The sequence below is a fragment of the Anabrus simplex genome, chromosome 1 (genome assembly GCF_040414725.1).
Source record: "Anabrus simplex isolate iqAnaSimp1 chromosome 1, ASM4041472v1, whole genome shotgun sequence".
NCBI classification, from domain to species: domain Eukaryota; kingdom Metazoa; phylum Arthropoda; class Insecta; order Orthoptera; family Tettigoniidae; genus Anabrus; species Anabrus simplex.
The window spans coordinates 1198551345-1198570800 of record NC_090265.1 but is presented as its reverse complement, the minus strand read 5'-3'; the positions used below and the strand labels follow the sequence as shown (position 1 = coordinate 1198570800).

Below are 19456 nucleotides of genomic sequence, written 5' to 3'. Positions count from 1 at the left end.
CCAGTTTGTGTAAGTGAATTTATGTTGAAAGTTGCTAGAGAGGTTTCAGATTTTGGCCTGAGTTTTTGACTCTTCGGGGTACACCGAGACGCTCCGACTAGTCTCTTGCATGATGTCGAGTCTCCCCCAGAATCCGAACGAGACTCGTGCGCCGTGGCGTTCACGACGAGGGATTTATCCGAAGATTTACCCCCTGGGGTATGTTTCTTGAAATGTTGTGCCATCATGCTTTTTGACTTGAGTTTGCTTTGGACGGGTACCCATCCTTTTACAACTAGGGTTGTTAACCCTAGAGGTTGCCTCAAGATGTTTTCTGGCTTCTGGTCATTTACCAGACTTCGCCGTAACCCTGGCAAGGGACCAGTTTTTTTTTCACGGTGGTATTTTATTTCCCTACTACCCTCTGACTCTGCTGGCGGCAGAGCCAGCGAGCTTCCCCAAGTCCAATGGGACGCGCCCGATGGAGGTAACCGGTAAATCCCCACACGGGTATTATTATTATTATTATTATTATTATTATTATTATTATTATTATTATTATTAATCCCACTTACGTGAGGTAGCTGATGCGGAATATTCATTTTCCATGTTGCTCTGTCCTGAACCATTTCTTCCACAATACTCCGCTGTTTCATGCTTTTTTGAATGCTGTCCATCCTTCACTTTCTGGGCCGTACTCAGTTCAATCATTCAAATCTTCTTTCCTACGTAATCCTGATCTCTTCTACTGTAATTAGAGTACCACATCTATACTCTCTGAACTTTGTGTTACCTGCTTGTTGATTTAATGAGCCTAACATCGAAGGTCATCGGCCCATTTTGTGTTACCGTGATAAACTTAATTCTTGGGGGTTGGTACCCCTTTCGGGTTGCTTTAGTAGCACTGACTTTGTCTAGTTAATGGCCAACCAGCTGCCTGTAAAGAGGGATTTTTTTGTACAATGGTTGTCTTCTCTGCGTGTGGAACTGACCCTATAAACATCGATACCACTGGCTTCTGGTAAGGTAAGGACAATCTTCAAAAAAATGTAAAGGATACCTTAATATCTCCCTAACTCCTCTCCTGGTTGAGTGAGATTTTTATAGATTTTAAATTGTAACGTAGGAACTATGGAACTCTTACAGTTGCGGCTTCGTTTCCATTTTTGGCGGGGGAGGGGGGGGGTGTAATTTATGAAGGGCATTTCAATGCCATTTAACAAATTATTGGGTAATTTTAGGTTTGCCTTATGCGATTCCGCCATTCGAGGTTAAGGTAAGCATGCGATGCAAATTATAATATTTTTTCTAAGATATTCGAGTGATTTACCCTCGGTATCATCCTCTATTTTCCCTTAGTGCGACTAAGTATTTTCAAAATTTAAATCCTGATTAACCGTTTAAGAATCAAGCTTTCTTTTCACTCGTACCGTCGGCAGTCCTGAAGATGGTTTTCCGTGGTTTCCAATTTTCACACTAGGCAAATGCTGTGACTGTACCTTAATTAATCCACAGTCGCTACGTTCCAGCTCGTAGCTCTTTCCCATCCTTGCATGATCGACAATCTTTGATTTGTTAGTGCGACGTTAAAGTACTAGCAAACAAATCCCAAAAGAACAATTTGGAAATAAGCCCATTTTTGACTACGCTAAGTACTCGGTTGTTTGTGTGCTTTACTTGTAGCCATATTCCCTTCATTCCTTTGCTGCATGCTTCATTTATCTCCATGGTCCAAGCTGTTCTTCTCTTCGATTTTTCCTCGTGGTTAACTTGCTATTTATGACGTTCTGATCTAATGATCTTCCTGTGTTATTCGTTTAAATTTAAGGCAGTTTTTGATTTTACCAGTCCATTTCATTGTGCCTGTTTTGCTTTTACTGCTGTTTTCATAGTTTGGCTTATTCATTTTGGTTCTTCTTATTCTTATTATCATTATTTTATCCCACAGGAGCTCTTCTACTTTCCGGTAAATTTACCGACACGGGGCTGTCGTATATGACCACCTTCAAATATCACCGGCCTGATATGAAATGATCTGACCTTCCTAACTCTAACAGAAGATCTAAAAGAAGGTTTGATTCTTCGATGAAATAACTCATATGCAGATGAAACGGAAGGTTGATGACTCGGGTGTAATTAAAAGAATTTCTAGTCCTTGTAAGTCTATAACCATGAGGGCCGGGAAAGGAAAAGGTTTATCACAGTAGATCGGATAGAAAAATGTGAAATTGTGGAGCTTGGTACTGGTAAGTGGAAACAATACTAGACACAAATGAGAGCCCTCCGGCCACCACTCCATGCTTCTCAGTTGAGAGTCCTTGGGTGGTAATTGAAAATCACTCGAGTTTTTTAATTACTGTATGAGACTGAGTGGTCTAAAATCACGATAACGAGAGATCATATTACATACGATTTGTACATACTACCGATGATACTCATGGTATCATTATTGCAATCATTTTGATTTCCTACATACTTTCACATGTTTTTCAAGTATCATTGATTCGATGAATGTTGGTTACACGGTATCTGAGTGATAGTATATATATGCTGTTGCAGATTTCAGTTGTGTTAACAACGATGTTTTCATTGAAAGTTGTTTCTAATATAATTCATAAACCACTGTGTGCACTGCTACTTTTTTGCTTTTGAATATACACAATTTAAATAGGCCTAATAATTATGTTATTGGTTTTACATCCCAATAACTACTTTTACGATTTTCGGAGACGCCAAGGTGCTTAAATGTTGTGCCGCAGGAGTTCTTTTACGTGATGGTAAATCTACCGAAACGAGGCTGACGTACTTGAACATCTTCAAATATTACCGGCCTGAGACAGGTTCGAACCTGCCAACTTGGAGTAAGAAGTCCAGCGCTCTACCGTCTGAGCTACTCAATCCGGCCATACACAGTTAATGTGCCCTTGTGTTAAAATGTGAATTTTGCAGATTGGGCACATAAACGGCTAAATTGAAATTCATATTTTGTAGTTGAAAAGATATTCTCGGATGGCAAGACCAAAAGAGACCCATATTGGTCAGTAATATTAGGTGAGAATGTGATATGGGCACGGTTTACTAATAATCAGGCTGAGTGGCTCAGAAGGTAAAAGAGCTGACCTTTGGGGCTCAAGTTGGAGGGTTCGATTCCGGATGAGTCCCATAGCATTTAAGAGTGCTCATATACAGGGTGTACCAAAACTCGACGGCAAAAATTTAGGAATGGATTCCTCACATAGAGAGGAGAAAAATATTTATGACAAAATGGGTCCGGAGACGTACACTTGCAGATTTATTCTAACTTTTGTACATTTAAACCGTCTGTCTTTAACGGCAGCTGAAACATGCTCAAAGTGACGACCTTCAGCTTGAATACAAGCCTCCGCTCGTCGTCGCATGGAGTTACGCACCGCGATCAAAAATGCATAGTGTAGTGCGGTACTGTCTGAGAGGTTGTCACAAAGCGCTCACATAAAGTTGCTTCATCAGAAACCAGAGTCGCATACACGAGAGACTTAACGTGTCCCCACAGGTAAAAGTCCTGAGGGTTCAAGTCAGGAGAGCGTGGTGGTGGTCAAACAATCGGTCCTCCTCTACCTATCCAGCGCTCAGTAAAATGGGTGTTCAGGTACCTGCGGGCAGCAGACTGAAATGTGCGGGAGCATTATCTTGCATGAAAAACATTTGTCGACGGGATGCAAGCGGCATGTCTTCCAAGTAATCAGGCAATGCAGTACGCAAGAAATTCGTGTAGTTCTGTCCAGTAAGCCTTCTCGGAAGAACGTAGGGTCCCAATACGGAATCACCAACAATGCCTGCCCAGATGTTAATGGCGAACCTATGTTGATGAGACGGTTGGATGATTGCATGAGGACATGTCAATTATTATTAAAATGAATTTGTGTCACAAAGTTTGAATAAATCTCTAAGTAAGCGTTTCTGGACCCATGTTGTCATAACCTCTTTTTCTACTCTCTATGTGAGGAATCCATTCCTAAATATTTTGGCGTCGAGTTTTGGTACACACTGTATGTTGGTTTCGTGTTTATAGATTTACTGGTGCGTAAAAAAATCTGGTTCCCCCACACCTTCAAAAACCGTAAATGTACTAGGAAGTAAATCCATTAAAACTGATTAATTAAACGGGGAACACAAGACAAGTTTTAAAATTTGAAAGGGTTTCACAGTGATTTGATTACTTGGTAAATACAGTATAACGTAACAATCACATAGGGTACACGAGTTAAATTCCTCTGTATTTTTATACTATTAACACTGAATGCTTAACGATCAAATATGCAATATAAATTAGGAAATACAGCGAGGTCTTATGGTGAGCTTGTAAGCAGATTATTTTTGCTAGAAAAAAGACGTAAATGATGAAGCAACAAACTTCGAGGTATGAAGTGAGAACTATGACGGAAATTGGTATGTCACTTTTAAACGATATTGCAGTCAATTACGCCTAGAATCGTGCTTGATAATAATAAATGAAAAGACATGACCATCTCAAAACCTAAAAAAGGATGTGCGAAATATGACGTTATTATTTCATAATGAGTTTATGATCATACACAACACAAATGGTCTGCAATCCTAGAGTGAGATAAAGGACTTAATTGCGTGCTTTTGCAATTTCTTATCGATCTATTTAAAATCGGAGAAGATATTCTTTCAGTTCTATTAATTATTTAAGAATGACGAACTTTACGTCTGGTAGTATAACGGGTACTCTTATTAAACCTCTATCACTACCAATTAATTGTACCTCGTGTACGTGTAGTTCACCTGTGGATTCATTAAACACATCCACGATACATTCTGCCCGCTGTAAGTAAGCGGCGACTAAAAACGGATAGTTTCCCACGGGTTGTCAACTTCGGGGCATGAGTCAGCGATCACTAGGAACCTAGCTTTTTTTATTGTTTTGAGTCTTGCATTGCTTCCATTTAGGTAGTTATGACAGGCCCCTTCATTTCATATTTCCTATCCGATGTACCTTGTTATACGTATTATGTTCTCTTTGGATCTCGGTGCTCGTAGCCTTGCGAAAAGCATATATTCCTTTATCTTTACTCCATTTATATCCTTCCTTTCGCAGATAAGTTCTTTCCTAGAAGAAAGTACATATTATTGTTATTTATGGAATACGGAGAAACTATCTTACCCCATTCGAAGGTGAAATAAATTTGATTCTTAACTATCCAACGTCCCATTGCCAGCGTCTATTCTCTTCCGACTCCGATAGTATTTGTCTTGCGAGATCTAGGGATTATTCCACTTTACACTCTTCTTTTCTCTTCTACTTATTTTGCCGATACCTTCATTCATAGAAGAGCAGGGTCTGTTCTTATTTTTCCTCTCCTGATTAATGCTAATGCTACTTAATTTTATTTCCCATTAAAATAATAATCACCGAGAGAGTTGGCCGTGCGGTTAGGGGCGTGCAGGTATGAGCTTGCATTCCTTAGATAATGGGTGCGAACTCCACTGTTGGCAGCTCTGAAGACGGTCATCCGTGGTTTCCCATTTCCATACCAGGCAAATGCTAGGGCTGCACCTTCACTAAGGACACAGCCACTTCCTTCGTACTTCTAGCCCTTGCTTATTCCATCGTCGCCACAAGACCTGTGTGTGTCTGTGCGACGTAAACCAATTTAAAAAAAAGAAAAGCAAAACAATAATCATACTATTCACGTGAAGTTCGTGCTGGAAAATTCATCACAGGATGATGGCAGCTAATTATTAAGAGCACATTAAATAAATTGCCAGTCTTCCCTCAGAGTCTGATGGTCATGATGAAGAATATCCATCCAATGCAAGTTCACAACATGGTAGAAAGACACGAACAGCATTTCAATAATTAAGTAATGTTATATCTTTAAACACACAGGCATTCTTAAGAATGTACTCGGCAATACTAATTTTTATTGATGAGAAGAAACAAGAAGGCAACTGATGTAAAGGGGTGATTCGTAAATTGAAGAAGTTTGAAAACAGTTTAAAAAGGTGAACCCATTAACTCACTTAACGGCACAACGATGCGACATTTAGGAACATATCCTACCCAGTGGAAAGTTTAAATATTTTTATGAGGTAGAAATTTGCCTGCTGCTGCTTCCATTAGTCGGAGAACAACATCCACTATATCTATGGCATTGCTACATAATTTTCAACAAGATTTTCCAACATATTCGGAAGCAAGTACCAGGTATATGCACAAGTCTTTTCCGATCATTAAGAGATGGCGCCAGCGAACAGTACGGAGCGTATGAATTTGACACATACGTCAGTTTGTTCGTCTGATATTAACACACAAGTTGAGTTCGCCAAACACTAACGTCTGATTTGTATTGTTCAGTGTTCATGTCGTTGTTTGTGCCTGAAAAAGAACATTTGCGGGCACGCATTGCTTTTCTTTTTTAATCAAAAGGCAAAGGCTGTGGAAAGTCATCGTTTGATGGTAGAAACATATCGTGAACACACTCCATCGATTAGAAAATGTGAGACATGGTTTCGACAATTTAAACATGGTGATTTCAATGTGAAAAAGAGTACGCGCTCTGGACTCAAACTCAACAGCAATTGCACAACATTCAGTGTGTCATAAGAAACAACCAGCAGATGTTTACGAGCAATGGGAAAAATCAGTAAACTACGTAAATACCGGGCGAGTTGGCCGTGCGGTTAGGAGCGCGCAGCTGTGTGCTCGCATCCGGGAGATAGTGGATTTGCACCCCACTGTCGGCAGCCCTGAAGCTGGTTTTCCGTGGTTTCCCATTTTCACACCAGGAAAATGCCGTGGCTGTACCTTAATTAAGGCCACGACCGTTTCCTTCCTATTATTAGGCCCTTCCTGTCCCATCGTCGCCATAAGATCTATCTGTGTCGGCGCGACGTAAAGCAAGTAGAAAAGAAAGAACAACTACGTAAATGGGACCGAAACGATTAGAATGAACGGCAAGTGGGAAATCACGAAGTCACTTGCGAAATGCTGCTTCAACGCCACAAAAGAAAATCATTTCTGTGCTGAATTGTGACGGGTGACGAAAAATGGGTTTATTCTGGAAGCTCGAAGCGGACAAAATCGTGGCTGTCACCTGGCAAAGCCGGTCCTTTAACATCAAGGCCTTGTCACTTCGACAAGAAGACCATGCTTTGTGACTGGTGAGACCAGAGCGGTATTTTGTATTTATGAACTATTGAAGCCCGGCGATACCGTTAATGCACAATGCTATCACCAACAAATGATTAATTTAAATCATGCATTGATCGAAAGACGACCGGAATGGCAAAGTGATTTTGTTACATGCCAATGCGTCGTCTCACACAGCAAACCCAGCCAAAAGCACCTTGGAATCGCTTGGATGGAACATCCTTCCACACCCGCCGTACTCGCCGACCTGGCTCCATTTGAGTAGCACCTCTTCGCTTCAGTGGGGCACGCGCTCGCAGAGCAGCACTTCAGCAATTTCGAGGAAGTTGGAAAATGGCTCAACGAATGGTTTACCGCAAAATATAAGCAGTTCTTCTGTCATGGTATTCATAACTTACCTGCAAGATGGGCGAAGTGTGTAGAAGCCGATGGCCAATATTATGAATAAACAGAAAATGAATTTCCCTTGATAATTACGTATTTTCTTTACCACAAAACCTGGCAAAAACTTATGCATACACCTGTAAGAATGAAATCTGGTGAATTGAAGTCTGCGTTATAGGGTTGGTGAGGGAAATTTATCGTATGAAATTCAAGCAGCGAGTCTTGTGTCTTCCTGGCAGTACTTTAGCTGGACTAGGCGCCATCAGATTTTCATCAGTTTCTCAAGAGAAATGAGTACATTTCTGGAGAAAAATTTGACAATATTGAAGATGGAAAGGATGCTGCTATGGATTGATTAAAGCAACAGGTAGCAGCGGTATACGATGGTGATATATTTAAACGAGTCTCGATACACAAGAAAAATCTAATTGCGAATAAAAATAGGTTTACGTGTATGTTAACTCAGTCATAATAATAATAATAATAATAAAAATAATAATAATAATAATAATAATAATAATAATAATAGACCAATAGTAGTCGATTACTGAATAGTGGATAAAGCCTTGGCACTCAAGGTCGTAGTTGTTGGCATGTTAAAGATCTCTGATGGCGCACTCAGCTTTACTCGACCAAATAGAATCATTAATAAAAACCATCCAGAACGTTCCGCTATCATAATCGGAATGATGAAATCGATAGAAAGGTCACCTGGATAGTACCACTTCAAAACTTTATACTGGAACAGAGGTCCTGACACTGTACCTAATCCTATTTTTAAGGGAAATGACTGAAGATCAGTACTCACCACACCTCAGCTCATCACTCTTGTCCCAGCAGTCGAATTCCAAGTTACAACGATGAGAACTGTTCACACACTGCCCGTTGTCGCATTGGAACATATCTACAGGGCACGGCTGGATTTCTGTAAAGGCGAAAATTGTTATTAATTTTGCATGTCATAGTCTGCTTTGCACTTCAGTTAATGGGTTAACCTGAAATTTTGAGCAGGTAAACGTGTGATAATTTGTTATAAATTGTGTCAATTTGAAAAAACAGCAGACGGTTGATGCCTTTGCTGGCGAGACCTAGTGTTTACATTGCACTATGTAGTCTGCTAGAGCAATTTTGTTACTTTTATTGATCTGTCCCTGGGTTATCCATGGCTTTGACAATATGGAACTAACTGCAAGTTGCTTTACGTCACACCGACATAGTGACGTCTTATGGCGACGATGGGACAGGAAAGGGGTAGGAATGAGAAGGAAGCGGCCGTGGCCTTAATTAAGGTACAGCCCAAGCATTTGCCTGGTGTGAAAATGGGAAACCACGGAAAACCATCTCCAGGGCTGCAGATAGTGGGCGAAGGAGCTAACTGAGGTATGAGCTATGCTAGAATGCCATTCCTTAAGCAGCTAGTCCCTGCTACGAAAGGTGTGAGTATGTTGCTCATAGGGTCGGTTAGTGCTTGCATGTAGTTCAGTGTTTTTGGCAGACTGATAGGTAATTGCAACTTCTGGCCCGGTGAGCAAAGCAACGGGAAACTACCTCACTCCTCATTTTCCTAGTACGCCTCTGAAGTGATGCCTAGGCCATCTATGACAGCTAATGGTGGAGCTGTTGAGGATCCAACCAGCCCTCGGGATGAGGACCATCCGTCCGTCCATCCGTCCATCTCTCTGTGCATCCATCCACCCATACGTTCGTCCGTCTGTCCATCCACCCATAATACTCTACATACATACAGAGACGATTGACAGCGAATTACAAAGGGGTTGATTCTGAGAATTGAACGTGGCCCATCGGACCAAAGGCAAGCGTTCTATCCATTTCGCCACAAAGCCGGACTTAAACTTGCTAAACCTTAGGCTACCATCTCCATTGATCAGGTGTTGATTTTTGACAGTAGCAGAGGCCACGGCAGTAGCTTGTGAAACAGCACTGACAACACAGCAGGCTACACTGCTTGCCATTGGCTGTAATCAGAACGCTTCGGACTTGATATTCACTAAACAAACTATTGAAAAGCGGTAACCTAAGTCTAGTGGTAGCCCATTTCATGTTCCCAGCAATACGGTACTGGAAATCACCCTCAACAAATCACGCTACGTTTGTTTGGAATTTTTTCCCCTCCTATCAAGTAATCAAGTAATCCTGGCGTGGGTCCCATACACTGGAACCATACTGTAATATTGGTATCATAATAGGGATTGGAGTGGCCTTGGCCTTAGTAAATAAAGAGACGTCACAGGGATTTTCATGTAAATACAATAAGGAGATTGTTCTACTTAACTGCGACACTATTCCCTCTGGATACTTGTTATATATCACCACCGTATACCGAGCTCGATAGCTGCAGTCGCTTAAGTGCGGCCAGTATCCAGTATTCGGGAGATATTGGGTTCGAACCCCACTGTCGGCAGTCCTGGAAATGGTTTTCCGTGGTTTCCTATTTTCACACCAGGCAAATGCTGGGGCTGTACCTTAATTAAGGCCACGGCCGCTTCCTTCCTATTCCTAGGCCTTTCCTGTCCTATCGTCACGATAAGACCTATCTGTGTCGGTGTGACGTAAAATAAATATAGAAAAAAATCACCATCGTATACCGCTGCTACCTGTTGCTTTAATCAATCCATAGCAGCATCCTTTCCATCTTCGATATTGTCAAATTTTTCTCCAGCAAGGTACTCATTTCTCTTGAGAAACTGGTGAAAATCTAATGGCGCCTAGTTCAGCTAAAGTACTGCCAGGAAGATGGTTTTCCGTGGCTTCCCATTTTCACACCAGGCAAATTTTGCATAATTGGGTCATTTGCTTAATTCGCCCATGTGCCCCCACCCATATGTGTTGTGATATATCCAAGTTGCCTCAAATAGGCCTTTATACTACTCGCGCTAACGCGCTATTTTCGGCCGCTCTTAACAATCTTAAACGACATAATAACAACCATGGCGCGGGGAGTCGAACTTTGGTTAAATGTCCTCGAAGTAGTAGAATGTTGCAGGTTGAGAGTAAAAGTGCAAGCAAGTGTAATATCGTAGGATGATGATGACTATTATTTCCGCCAGCTCGCATACGGCTTAAATGTATGTTTACATAAATAAAACGCAAGTCTACGTGCGATAAATGACAGGTGTGTGTAGAATGAAAATAAATTGCTTCTTCAACGGACAGCGAATGTGCACTTTGAATAATTACGAGTCTGTAATAGGGAGCGGGTGGTTTGGCTTTCACTGTATTACATCGAGAGCTATCAGTTGGAACGCACTGACCTAGATAATAAAAGTGAGAAGGCAAAAAGATTTCCGAGAAGAAAATCGTCCGGCTCATGCACACGTACTTGTCACGTACTCAAGCATTTCTGCGCGAATACATGATTGCGTTTCAATATTATTATTATTCAAAGTGTGCATATAGGATCTGCATTGTCCAGCGTTCTATGGACAACTCGCTACCGTCCTGTATAACAATTCCTTTCTCATCTCCGGTTTATGTACACAAGGTGATAATATTAGATGCATGTAACTGCGTTATGATTTAAAGCTCACTATCGTAAGTATGTCAAACACCATAAGAAGTATAAACACTTATAAAGGAACGTACGTTAAAGGGAGATACATCAGTTCACTATGAGTGATTGTAAAGGACGTGTAACCCAATTTCTGAAAGCATTTGCGATACTAAAGACGATGATATTGTTGCTAAAATATTAATTTTAACATTCATATGATAAAGGTTGTTTATAAGTATTCGTAACCAAAACACAGTATTAAGGGATGTACAGAAAACCTCAGGTTATTAGAAAAAGGAATAGACAATGTCAATTTAGAACTAATACTGTTTTGTGAACGGTAATAGTAATGGAAAGGAGAAGATGGATTAATACTACTGGTAACATTATAATATATTCATTTGTTAATCAAAATCTATTATGTGGACAAGTCGTCTTTAAGTTACGTTTACCCTCTATGTATGGAAGGCTTTGAAGCCCATTCTCCGAAAACAGCTTTGAATATCTATCAGGAAAACGCCTGTGTTTAGTATCGAGAGTTTCCATGACGTTTTACCCTCCGACTGTTTCAATAATTTCCCCACTTGTGATGCCGCAGGTTTTGCTTTTTAAAATTCAGTAATAATAATAATAATAATAATAATAATAATAATAATAATAATAATAATAATAATAATAATAATAATAATAATAATAATCGTATGGCCTCAGCTACCTTGTGCAGACATTTCAATTTGACGCCATCTGGCTGTCTACCCGTCAATTTCGACGTTCCGTTTTACTCTAGGCCCACTAGATGGCAGACCGAGTAAACCGAAACTCTCTTGGATGTCTATGGCTCAGATTTAATGATATTTTTCGGGTAAACACCAAATGTGTCACCAGAGATCTTTTACATGCCGACATCGTACGACATGGAGTGTCGAATGGACTTTTTTCCGCCCTTCAACTACCTCTGCCGGGTTTGAACCCGCCATCTTGGGATCCGGAGGCCGACACTCTACCACTGATCCACACAGGCAGCTTTTAATATTCAGCGAGTTTTGTAAATGGCGTAGAGACCCCAAGCATTCAAACTATTTATAGGAAGAGGAATTATGGATTGGAATAATTTACCAAGGGAGATGTTGCATAAATTTCCAAATTCTTTGCAGTTATTTGAAAAGACTAGGTAAGAAAAAACAGATAGGGAATCTGCCACCTGGACGACTGTCGTAAATGCCGATCAGTGGTGATTGATTGATTGATTGATTGATTGATTGATTGATTGATTGATTGATTGATTGATTGATTGATTGATTGATTGATTGATTGATTGATTGATTGATTGATTGATTTCGTTGGTATTTCAGCCCATTGATATCGGGGTCAAAAACTGATTGCTCTACTAATATAGATAATATTTAAGTATCCAGATGAAATAGTGTCGTAGTTAAGTAAAGAATCCCCTTGTTGTATTTAAATGAAAATCCCTGTGACGTATCTTTATTTACTAAATCTTTCTTTCTCTACTCTCTATCTGTATGACTGTACATGAGTTTTCCTTTTCTTTACTTCATCGTCGATCAGCTTTATCATAGATTTTTCCATTAAATTTCTGCATAATTTTATAGTTAAGAGTACAGCCATTGATTTCATAATGCTGGTATGGTTTTTCGTTTCAATAAAGTAGCTTCTTGGTCCGGTAGAAGCCCACTGGGTACTACAAATATCTTTTCTTGCTATTGGCTTTACGTCCCACCAACACAGATAGGTCTTATGGCGACGATGGGACAGGAAAGACCTAGGGATGGGAAGGAAGCGGCCGTGGCCTTAATTAAGATGCAGCCCCTCCATTTGCCCTGTCTAAAAATTGGAAACCACGGAGAACCATATTCAGGGCTACCGACAATGGGGTTCGAATCTACAATCTCCCGGATACGAGCTCACAGCTGCGCGCTCCTAACCGCACGGCCAACTCGCCCGGTACAAACATCTTTGCCTAACTCATCTGCCCATTCTCGCAACATACGAGGGCCGTAAATAAAGTGCTGGTCATATCGATAGAACGCGATACTTAATGAACTAACAAGTACAAGTGCATTGCATTCCTTCAGTGTTGTTACCTGCAAGGTCTATTACATTTTGCCGAATATCGAGAAGCCATTGGGGACCGTTGGCAAGGCGTTCTCTGTTGTTGACAGCGACGGAGCGCCATACTGCGCGGAGTACAGATGCCACGTCAGGAAATCGACAGCCTCGGAGAGGTTCCTTCAACTTCGGAAATAGGTCGAAGTTACAAGGACTCATGTCTGGTGAGTGCGGAGGTTACACCTCCCAATGCCAACTTTGCAATAAGAGCTTGACATTGTTTGCGACATGACAACGTGCGTTGTCATGCAACACGATAGGGTGATCGTCTCGCAATAAACGTGGTTGTTTTCGCCGCATACCCGGACGCAGGTGTCTCTCCAGAAATCGTCAGTAGTAGTCTCTGTTGATGGTTTGTCGCTCAGACGCAGCATGCGTAAGAAAAACATCGTCGCAGTCGTATGGTACAATCAGCATAAGCTTCACCCGAATGTGTTCCTGTTGAAATTGCTATGGGCGTGGCGAACCTCAGTGACTCTATTCATTCGATTGGCGCTTTAATTCAGGCTCGTGTCCACGTCTCATCAATGGCGGCAATACGCTGCAGGAATACCCCTCATTCGTTGCGGTATCTGCCCAATGGTTGCCAGTCAATGCATACCGGTGCTATTTCTGTACGTCGCTGATCTGATGTGGAATCCAATGGGATGCAATTTTCAACATGTTAAAACATTTCCTCAGTATGTGCCACACAGTTTGATGACAGAGTCCAGCCTCTACGGATAATTCCCTTATATCGGTGGTCTACGGAAAGGAGATCACTCAGGATGTCTATCTGATATTGAGGAATGGACGGCCGACTTGTGCAGTACAAATCCACAGTCTCAATCCCACCCGCACGAAACACCTTGATCCATCGTGCAACCGTTCTATACGCTAATGCATTCTCGCCACAGGATTCACGTAATCCTCAATAACATTCAGATATATTTTTGCTACGGGCAACCTCGATTTTAAGCCACGGACGTTAATCACCTTTTGGAAACATGCTTTAGAGCGGTTGAAATCGACACTCTTCACTTCAACGCCACACAGGAAAAGCAGTCCCAACTGGATGCCCGTCTAATGCACACTACACATCGACAACAGCGGTGCGAGCTGACCGCTCTCATATCCTATTTGCGAATGCTCGAGCTGCTGTGAGTGTCTGAACTACATTGCTACTACTTTACTCACAGCCCTCGTATATATACCCACAACATTTTCATTTTTAATCAAATGTACACTTGCGATCGTCAGCCCTAAAACACATTGTGTTCACGTCTTGCGCTTGTACAAGGTTTGACGTATTTCCTGATGACGGTCAAGGCAGTATTGATGGTGACAACACCCGTTCCACTTGTCACAGTACGATTTGTCTTGCTCAGAATAATTATGTACTTCACCTCGCCACATACATACATGGCTACTCTTGTTATTGTAAGGTTTCTTGCGCTTGTGATAAAAGTACGTCGAACCTAAGAAGGCCCGCTTACTATCGATGACATCAAATTGGTTCTGAGTTTTGTATAAATATATATTAAAATCCTTATCACGCTCTGAATGGATTGTAGAATTTGAAACCATCTTTCATAGAATTCGCATAATCTGTTGTATAATTAGAGGGCAATTTGCTTTTGTAGTAATTTTCCTTTTCTGATTCATGTTCTCTTTTTTAATTCTTTATTTTGTTTTTCGCTGTTAAATATGATATTGTGTGCTACGTTAAATATAAGATACCGATATTTTTGATCTGGGGGATGCGCATTCTTTTATCTTCGCAAACATTGATGAAAACGCGTTGTTTGACAAGTATGAATACAGTACAATAGCAAATTTTAGGCACAAGGATGGTTGTGAAAGTACAGTGCAGTCTCCGAAATTAGCCTTGGTGCAATTACGAGGAATTTCTTCTACACAACATTTTCATAAACTGTTTATCTTTTATTTTATAACCCTGCCTTCCAACGAAGGTAGCCCCATAGGACTCAGTATACTCAATAACATAAATTTGATAATGTAGCTATAGTAAATCGTACTCAAATATTTATATTGAGATTGTGATTTAAGCTTTGGCGGGTTATCTTCAGCACCTTCACTACAATCTCATCTCTGTGACAGGAAGGTAAGCCAAATATCTTCCTAAACTCTTCAAAACGCTTGGTAGCTCTATGACCTCTCGGATTCCCAGTAAATGACCATAGACTTCGATTAGTTCCAAGTGATATTTATCTTTGAAGAAAAATATATATAATATATATAATATGTATAATATATAAATACCGGTACTCTTCTTTCTTGTCTGTCCATTTCTAAAATCAAACATTTTTCTGCGGTTCATCATTACGTCTCACTTTGTGTAAGTGGAATACAGTACCATGTCAATTCTCCGAGTCGTTCCTTTCACAGCAAGGCAGGACATTTCCTCATCTAAATCGCAGTTTTTCTTCCTTAGGGTATCAGCTTTCTTTAACCTATTATAATGTGGTGAAGTGAGTTCCGAGTGCTCATTCCGGAGTCACACTGTCCCAAGACGTGAGCTAGTGTTCCGGTCTTCCGGCACTGCGTACCATCTAAGGACCGATCCGGAATGGCTCGAACCATAGCGACATTTGTATTCATCTTTAAACTTTTCACCCACTCCGAAATAGATACCCATCTGTTAACCTCGGCACCGCGTTGTACATTGCTACCCATTGATCTCTTCCTGACACAGATTTCCAAGTTTCAAACTTGCAGTCACGCAGTCCTTCAGGGAATTTGATCACAGATTACTTCATTATTTCTGATGGTGGAAGAAAGTTATGATGATCACATGTTTTCAATTCATCTTCCAACATAATAACTGCATTTATCTCTGTATTATCAGCTTTCACTAAGGCTATACGGACACTACAGTGCTAGAGGAGACGGCTTCCCGTGCAGCTCGAATTAAATTTAACCCTCTGACTTTTCTCCCCTGAATACAACAAGTTGTTGGGGATGACAATTGGTAAGAATAGTATTTCTTTAACAAAACTTCGTAAAGTTACACAATTTTTTTACAAGTTGCTTTACGTCGCACCGACACAGACAGTTCTTATGGCGACGAAGGGACAGGAAAGGCTTAGGAGTGGGGAGGAAGCGGCCGCGACCTTAAATAAGGTACAGCCCCAGCATTTGCCTGGTGTGGAAATAGGAAACCATGGAAAACCATCTTCAGGGCTGCCGACAGTGAGGTTTGAATCCACTATCTCCCGAATAATGGCCGCACTTAAGCGACTGCAGGTGTCGAGCTCGGTGAAAAATCTATAAAGCATTATCAAACTTTGAATAAGATTCAAGTTAGACAGGTGGTCAACTTAGAGAGTACATGTATGATATAAACAAATCTAAATCTGAGGTTCGATAAAGATATGGTCAGTTAAAACAGATGGTCATGATACAGAGGTGGTAAGCTCCACAGGTTTTACCATATTATCATTTTAAAAGGTCGATGTTTTCAGCTTCAAAACGAAATAATAATGAGTTATACATGTTGTTTACTGATAAAGAGAGAGAGAACCTCTTACCACAATCTCTTTCATCCTCTCCAAATAGACAGTCCCACTTGAAGTCGCAGCGAACTTCCTCCTCCGGGAGAGATCGGCTGTCAGAACACAGTAGTGAGCGCTCTGGAGGTTGGTGTATCTCACTGCCAGCTAGAACAGATTCATACAACTGCTTAAAGTTAATTACAAAGACAGAAGTTTTACTGAATTCTTGTTAAACTGTCAAAAATCTAAGAATAGTGTGCTGAGAATTTATATGGTGTACCTAAAAACATGGATTATAAATGTATTTTGTATGTTCACTAATTTACTTATTTTTTTTATATTTTTAAGAACAATGCTTAGGGGGAAATACAATTAAGCATCAATCCCTTTTTGACAGTAAGACTATTATTTATTACGTAGCCAATCTATTCCAGTCCTAGCTGTTGTACTTTGACCATACAATTTTGACATTTTTTTAAAAAAGTAATATATTTTACATGATATTCAGAATTTAGGAGACATGGTGTAAGCCAACTTGTGACGTGCCCTAAAGTTTCGCCACTCGCTTGGGCGCTAAATGTGACGAGTAACACATGATCTTTAAGTAACGAAATATCCGTGGTTTCGCAGTCTGATTTTTTATGAACTCCTCCTTCTAGAGAAAATGGGTGCCAGTCTAGAGCAGAAGGTTCACAGACAAAATTTATGAACGGAAAGACTCTGGAATTTAATTACCATTAAGTAATTTCTCGAGAGGAAACAAGGAGAATTAACGTTTGAATGAATTTAAAAAGTAAAAACAACGGTTTATTCATAGCAGGAATATCAGCCCCGATTTCGTATATCCTACCATGGGTTCGGTTTAATGGGGAGATTACCAGACAGGAATAATTCCAAGTTACGGAAATAATGTAAAGATATATCAAAGTTTAAATATAATTGGAACAAAACTTAAGAAGTCTTGTTTTAAAAGTAGGTCCATTTTGGACCATGAGTACTGACTGCAAACAGTCGCAGAAAGTTAATCAACGTGACAAGCAAGTGTTAAGTGAATTAGTGAAGAACAAGTGCTAAGTGACTGAGAATCCGTACAATGCGTGATTCGTATATTTGAGTGGAAATCACTTTCGCTTGGTCGTCTGTCACATGTTCCAGTTACACCGTAGTTCTCTCTCCACTTCTTTCTTCAGTGCCTCAAGGAGAAGTCTCAGAGAGCCGCTTTCTGTTAGGGTGAAATATCCCGTAGCGCAGGTGCATCATGACGCATCGTACAGTAGATGGGACGTGACATTTTCAAATAACAAATTTCGAATTCAAAATTTGTATGACCGCCCATTTTGCCTGCCATCATGCTATCCTTAGCTGACTTCTGACTTCACGGTCATAAGTTTTAGGAGTGACAACGCGCTGTGTGTAATGAAATGAAACATATATGTTGCATGGAAAAGTGAGGTATGTCACAAGATGACAGCGTGGGTGACATCGTGTCAGCGTCGGACGTACTATGTTCATCTTCTTGGGCGACTATCTCTCGAATGGAATAAGATACTCCATGACTCTTTCACCATCATGTTTGGGTGATTGAGACCTTCATAGGGATAGACATACAAGCTCCAACGTTCAGTTTTCCTCAAGATTCAGTATGTTAGCGCCTCTTGTGGAGTGTATGTCTATTCACCTTTGAAATTATATTACAAACAAACAAAACAAACGACACGCACGCTAGCAAGACCGAGTCAAACGGTACAGAGCGCGCGCTCCGACAACAATCATAAGTGCCGTGTCACTTCGCGCCCTTGGTGGAAGAGAGTGAATGCTCGCCGTTGATGGACTAAGTTCGGATGTTCTGGAACATGCGCTCTAACATGCAAAACCTGAATTTCCTTCAGAACGATTAGAGTCAAAAAGAAAATGCATATCACGTTTTCTTACAAAAAACTAAATTTTAAGTCCATTTAGTGGATTAACCATTTGCACAAGTTCAGTAAATGGCTATATAATAATGACTCCCATTCTGAAACGGTTAATTATTAAAAAATAATAATAATGAGGAAAACGCGCCCAATGGGCATAGGGCCGGGCGCACATTGGGACGCAGGCGAAGCAGCTAAAGCAGCGCAGCGCAGAGCAGATTTTTGTAATCCACACAAATCATTGCACCATCGCAAGTTGACAGACAGGGCAGGACAGAGCAGAGCAGGCCGATTCTGCACCTACTTCCGCCTACCATGCGCAGTCTTCGAAACACAGATTCCTGCGCACGTGTCACGCAGTTAGTTGAGGAATGGCGGAGAAAATTACCACAGCCGTTCGGTCTTGCCATGTTTTGTACTATGTGGACTACAATGCAGTTTTTAATTTTAATTTATGTAAGTGCGGGGAATAAGGAACTACAGTCTAGGCTAAAAAGAACTTTATTCACGCTGGGTACAACGTTAGTTTAGTGGAAGGCCTAAAATGTAATTCTCAAATATCTATGTAACAATCCGTGAACCAAGTTCTCGTAACACTGGGTATTTCACGTCGAGGTCTAATGTTGGTTATGGAGATCATCATCGCCGACTCCGTGGCCGTCATCTACCATCACATTTATGTGAAGAAATGAGGAAAGAAAATAATTTAGCATGTCTTGTCAAATGAAAACGCGTTCACAATAGATTGTCAATGTTGATTTATTTCAGTAGACTGTGTCTTGTGGCAACTAGCAGAACATTTGTAAATAAATGCTTTCTCCCTGTCTCTCTCTCTCTCTGATCCTATTAATGAATACTTCGAATCAGAAGTTAAAGAGAATGCAATTTC

The 19456-nt window shown here is 40.7% G+C and overlaps 1 protein-coding gene across 1 annotated transcript in view; it reads right to left on the bottom strand.

Annotated features, from left to right (window-relative positions):
- LOC136858487 (G-protein coupled receptor GRL101-like) overlaps positions 1-19456 on the bottom strand; it is an 826319-nt gene that overhangs the window by 205832 nt on the left and 601031 nt on the right. Inside the window, exons 9-10 of the mRNA XM_068225625.1 lie at positions 16691-16819; positions 8328-8444 (exon numbers count right to left, since the gene is read on the bottom strand). Coding sequence (XP_068081726.1) covers positions 8328-8444; positions 16691-16819 — 246 coding nt within the window. The remainder of the gene's footprint in view (positions 1-8327; positions 8445-16690; positions 16820-19456) is intronic.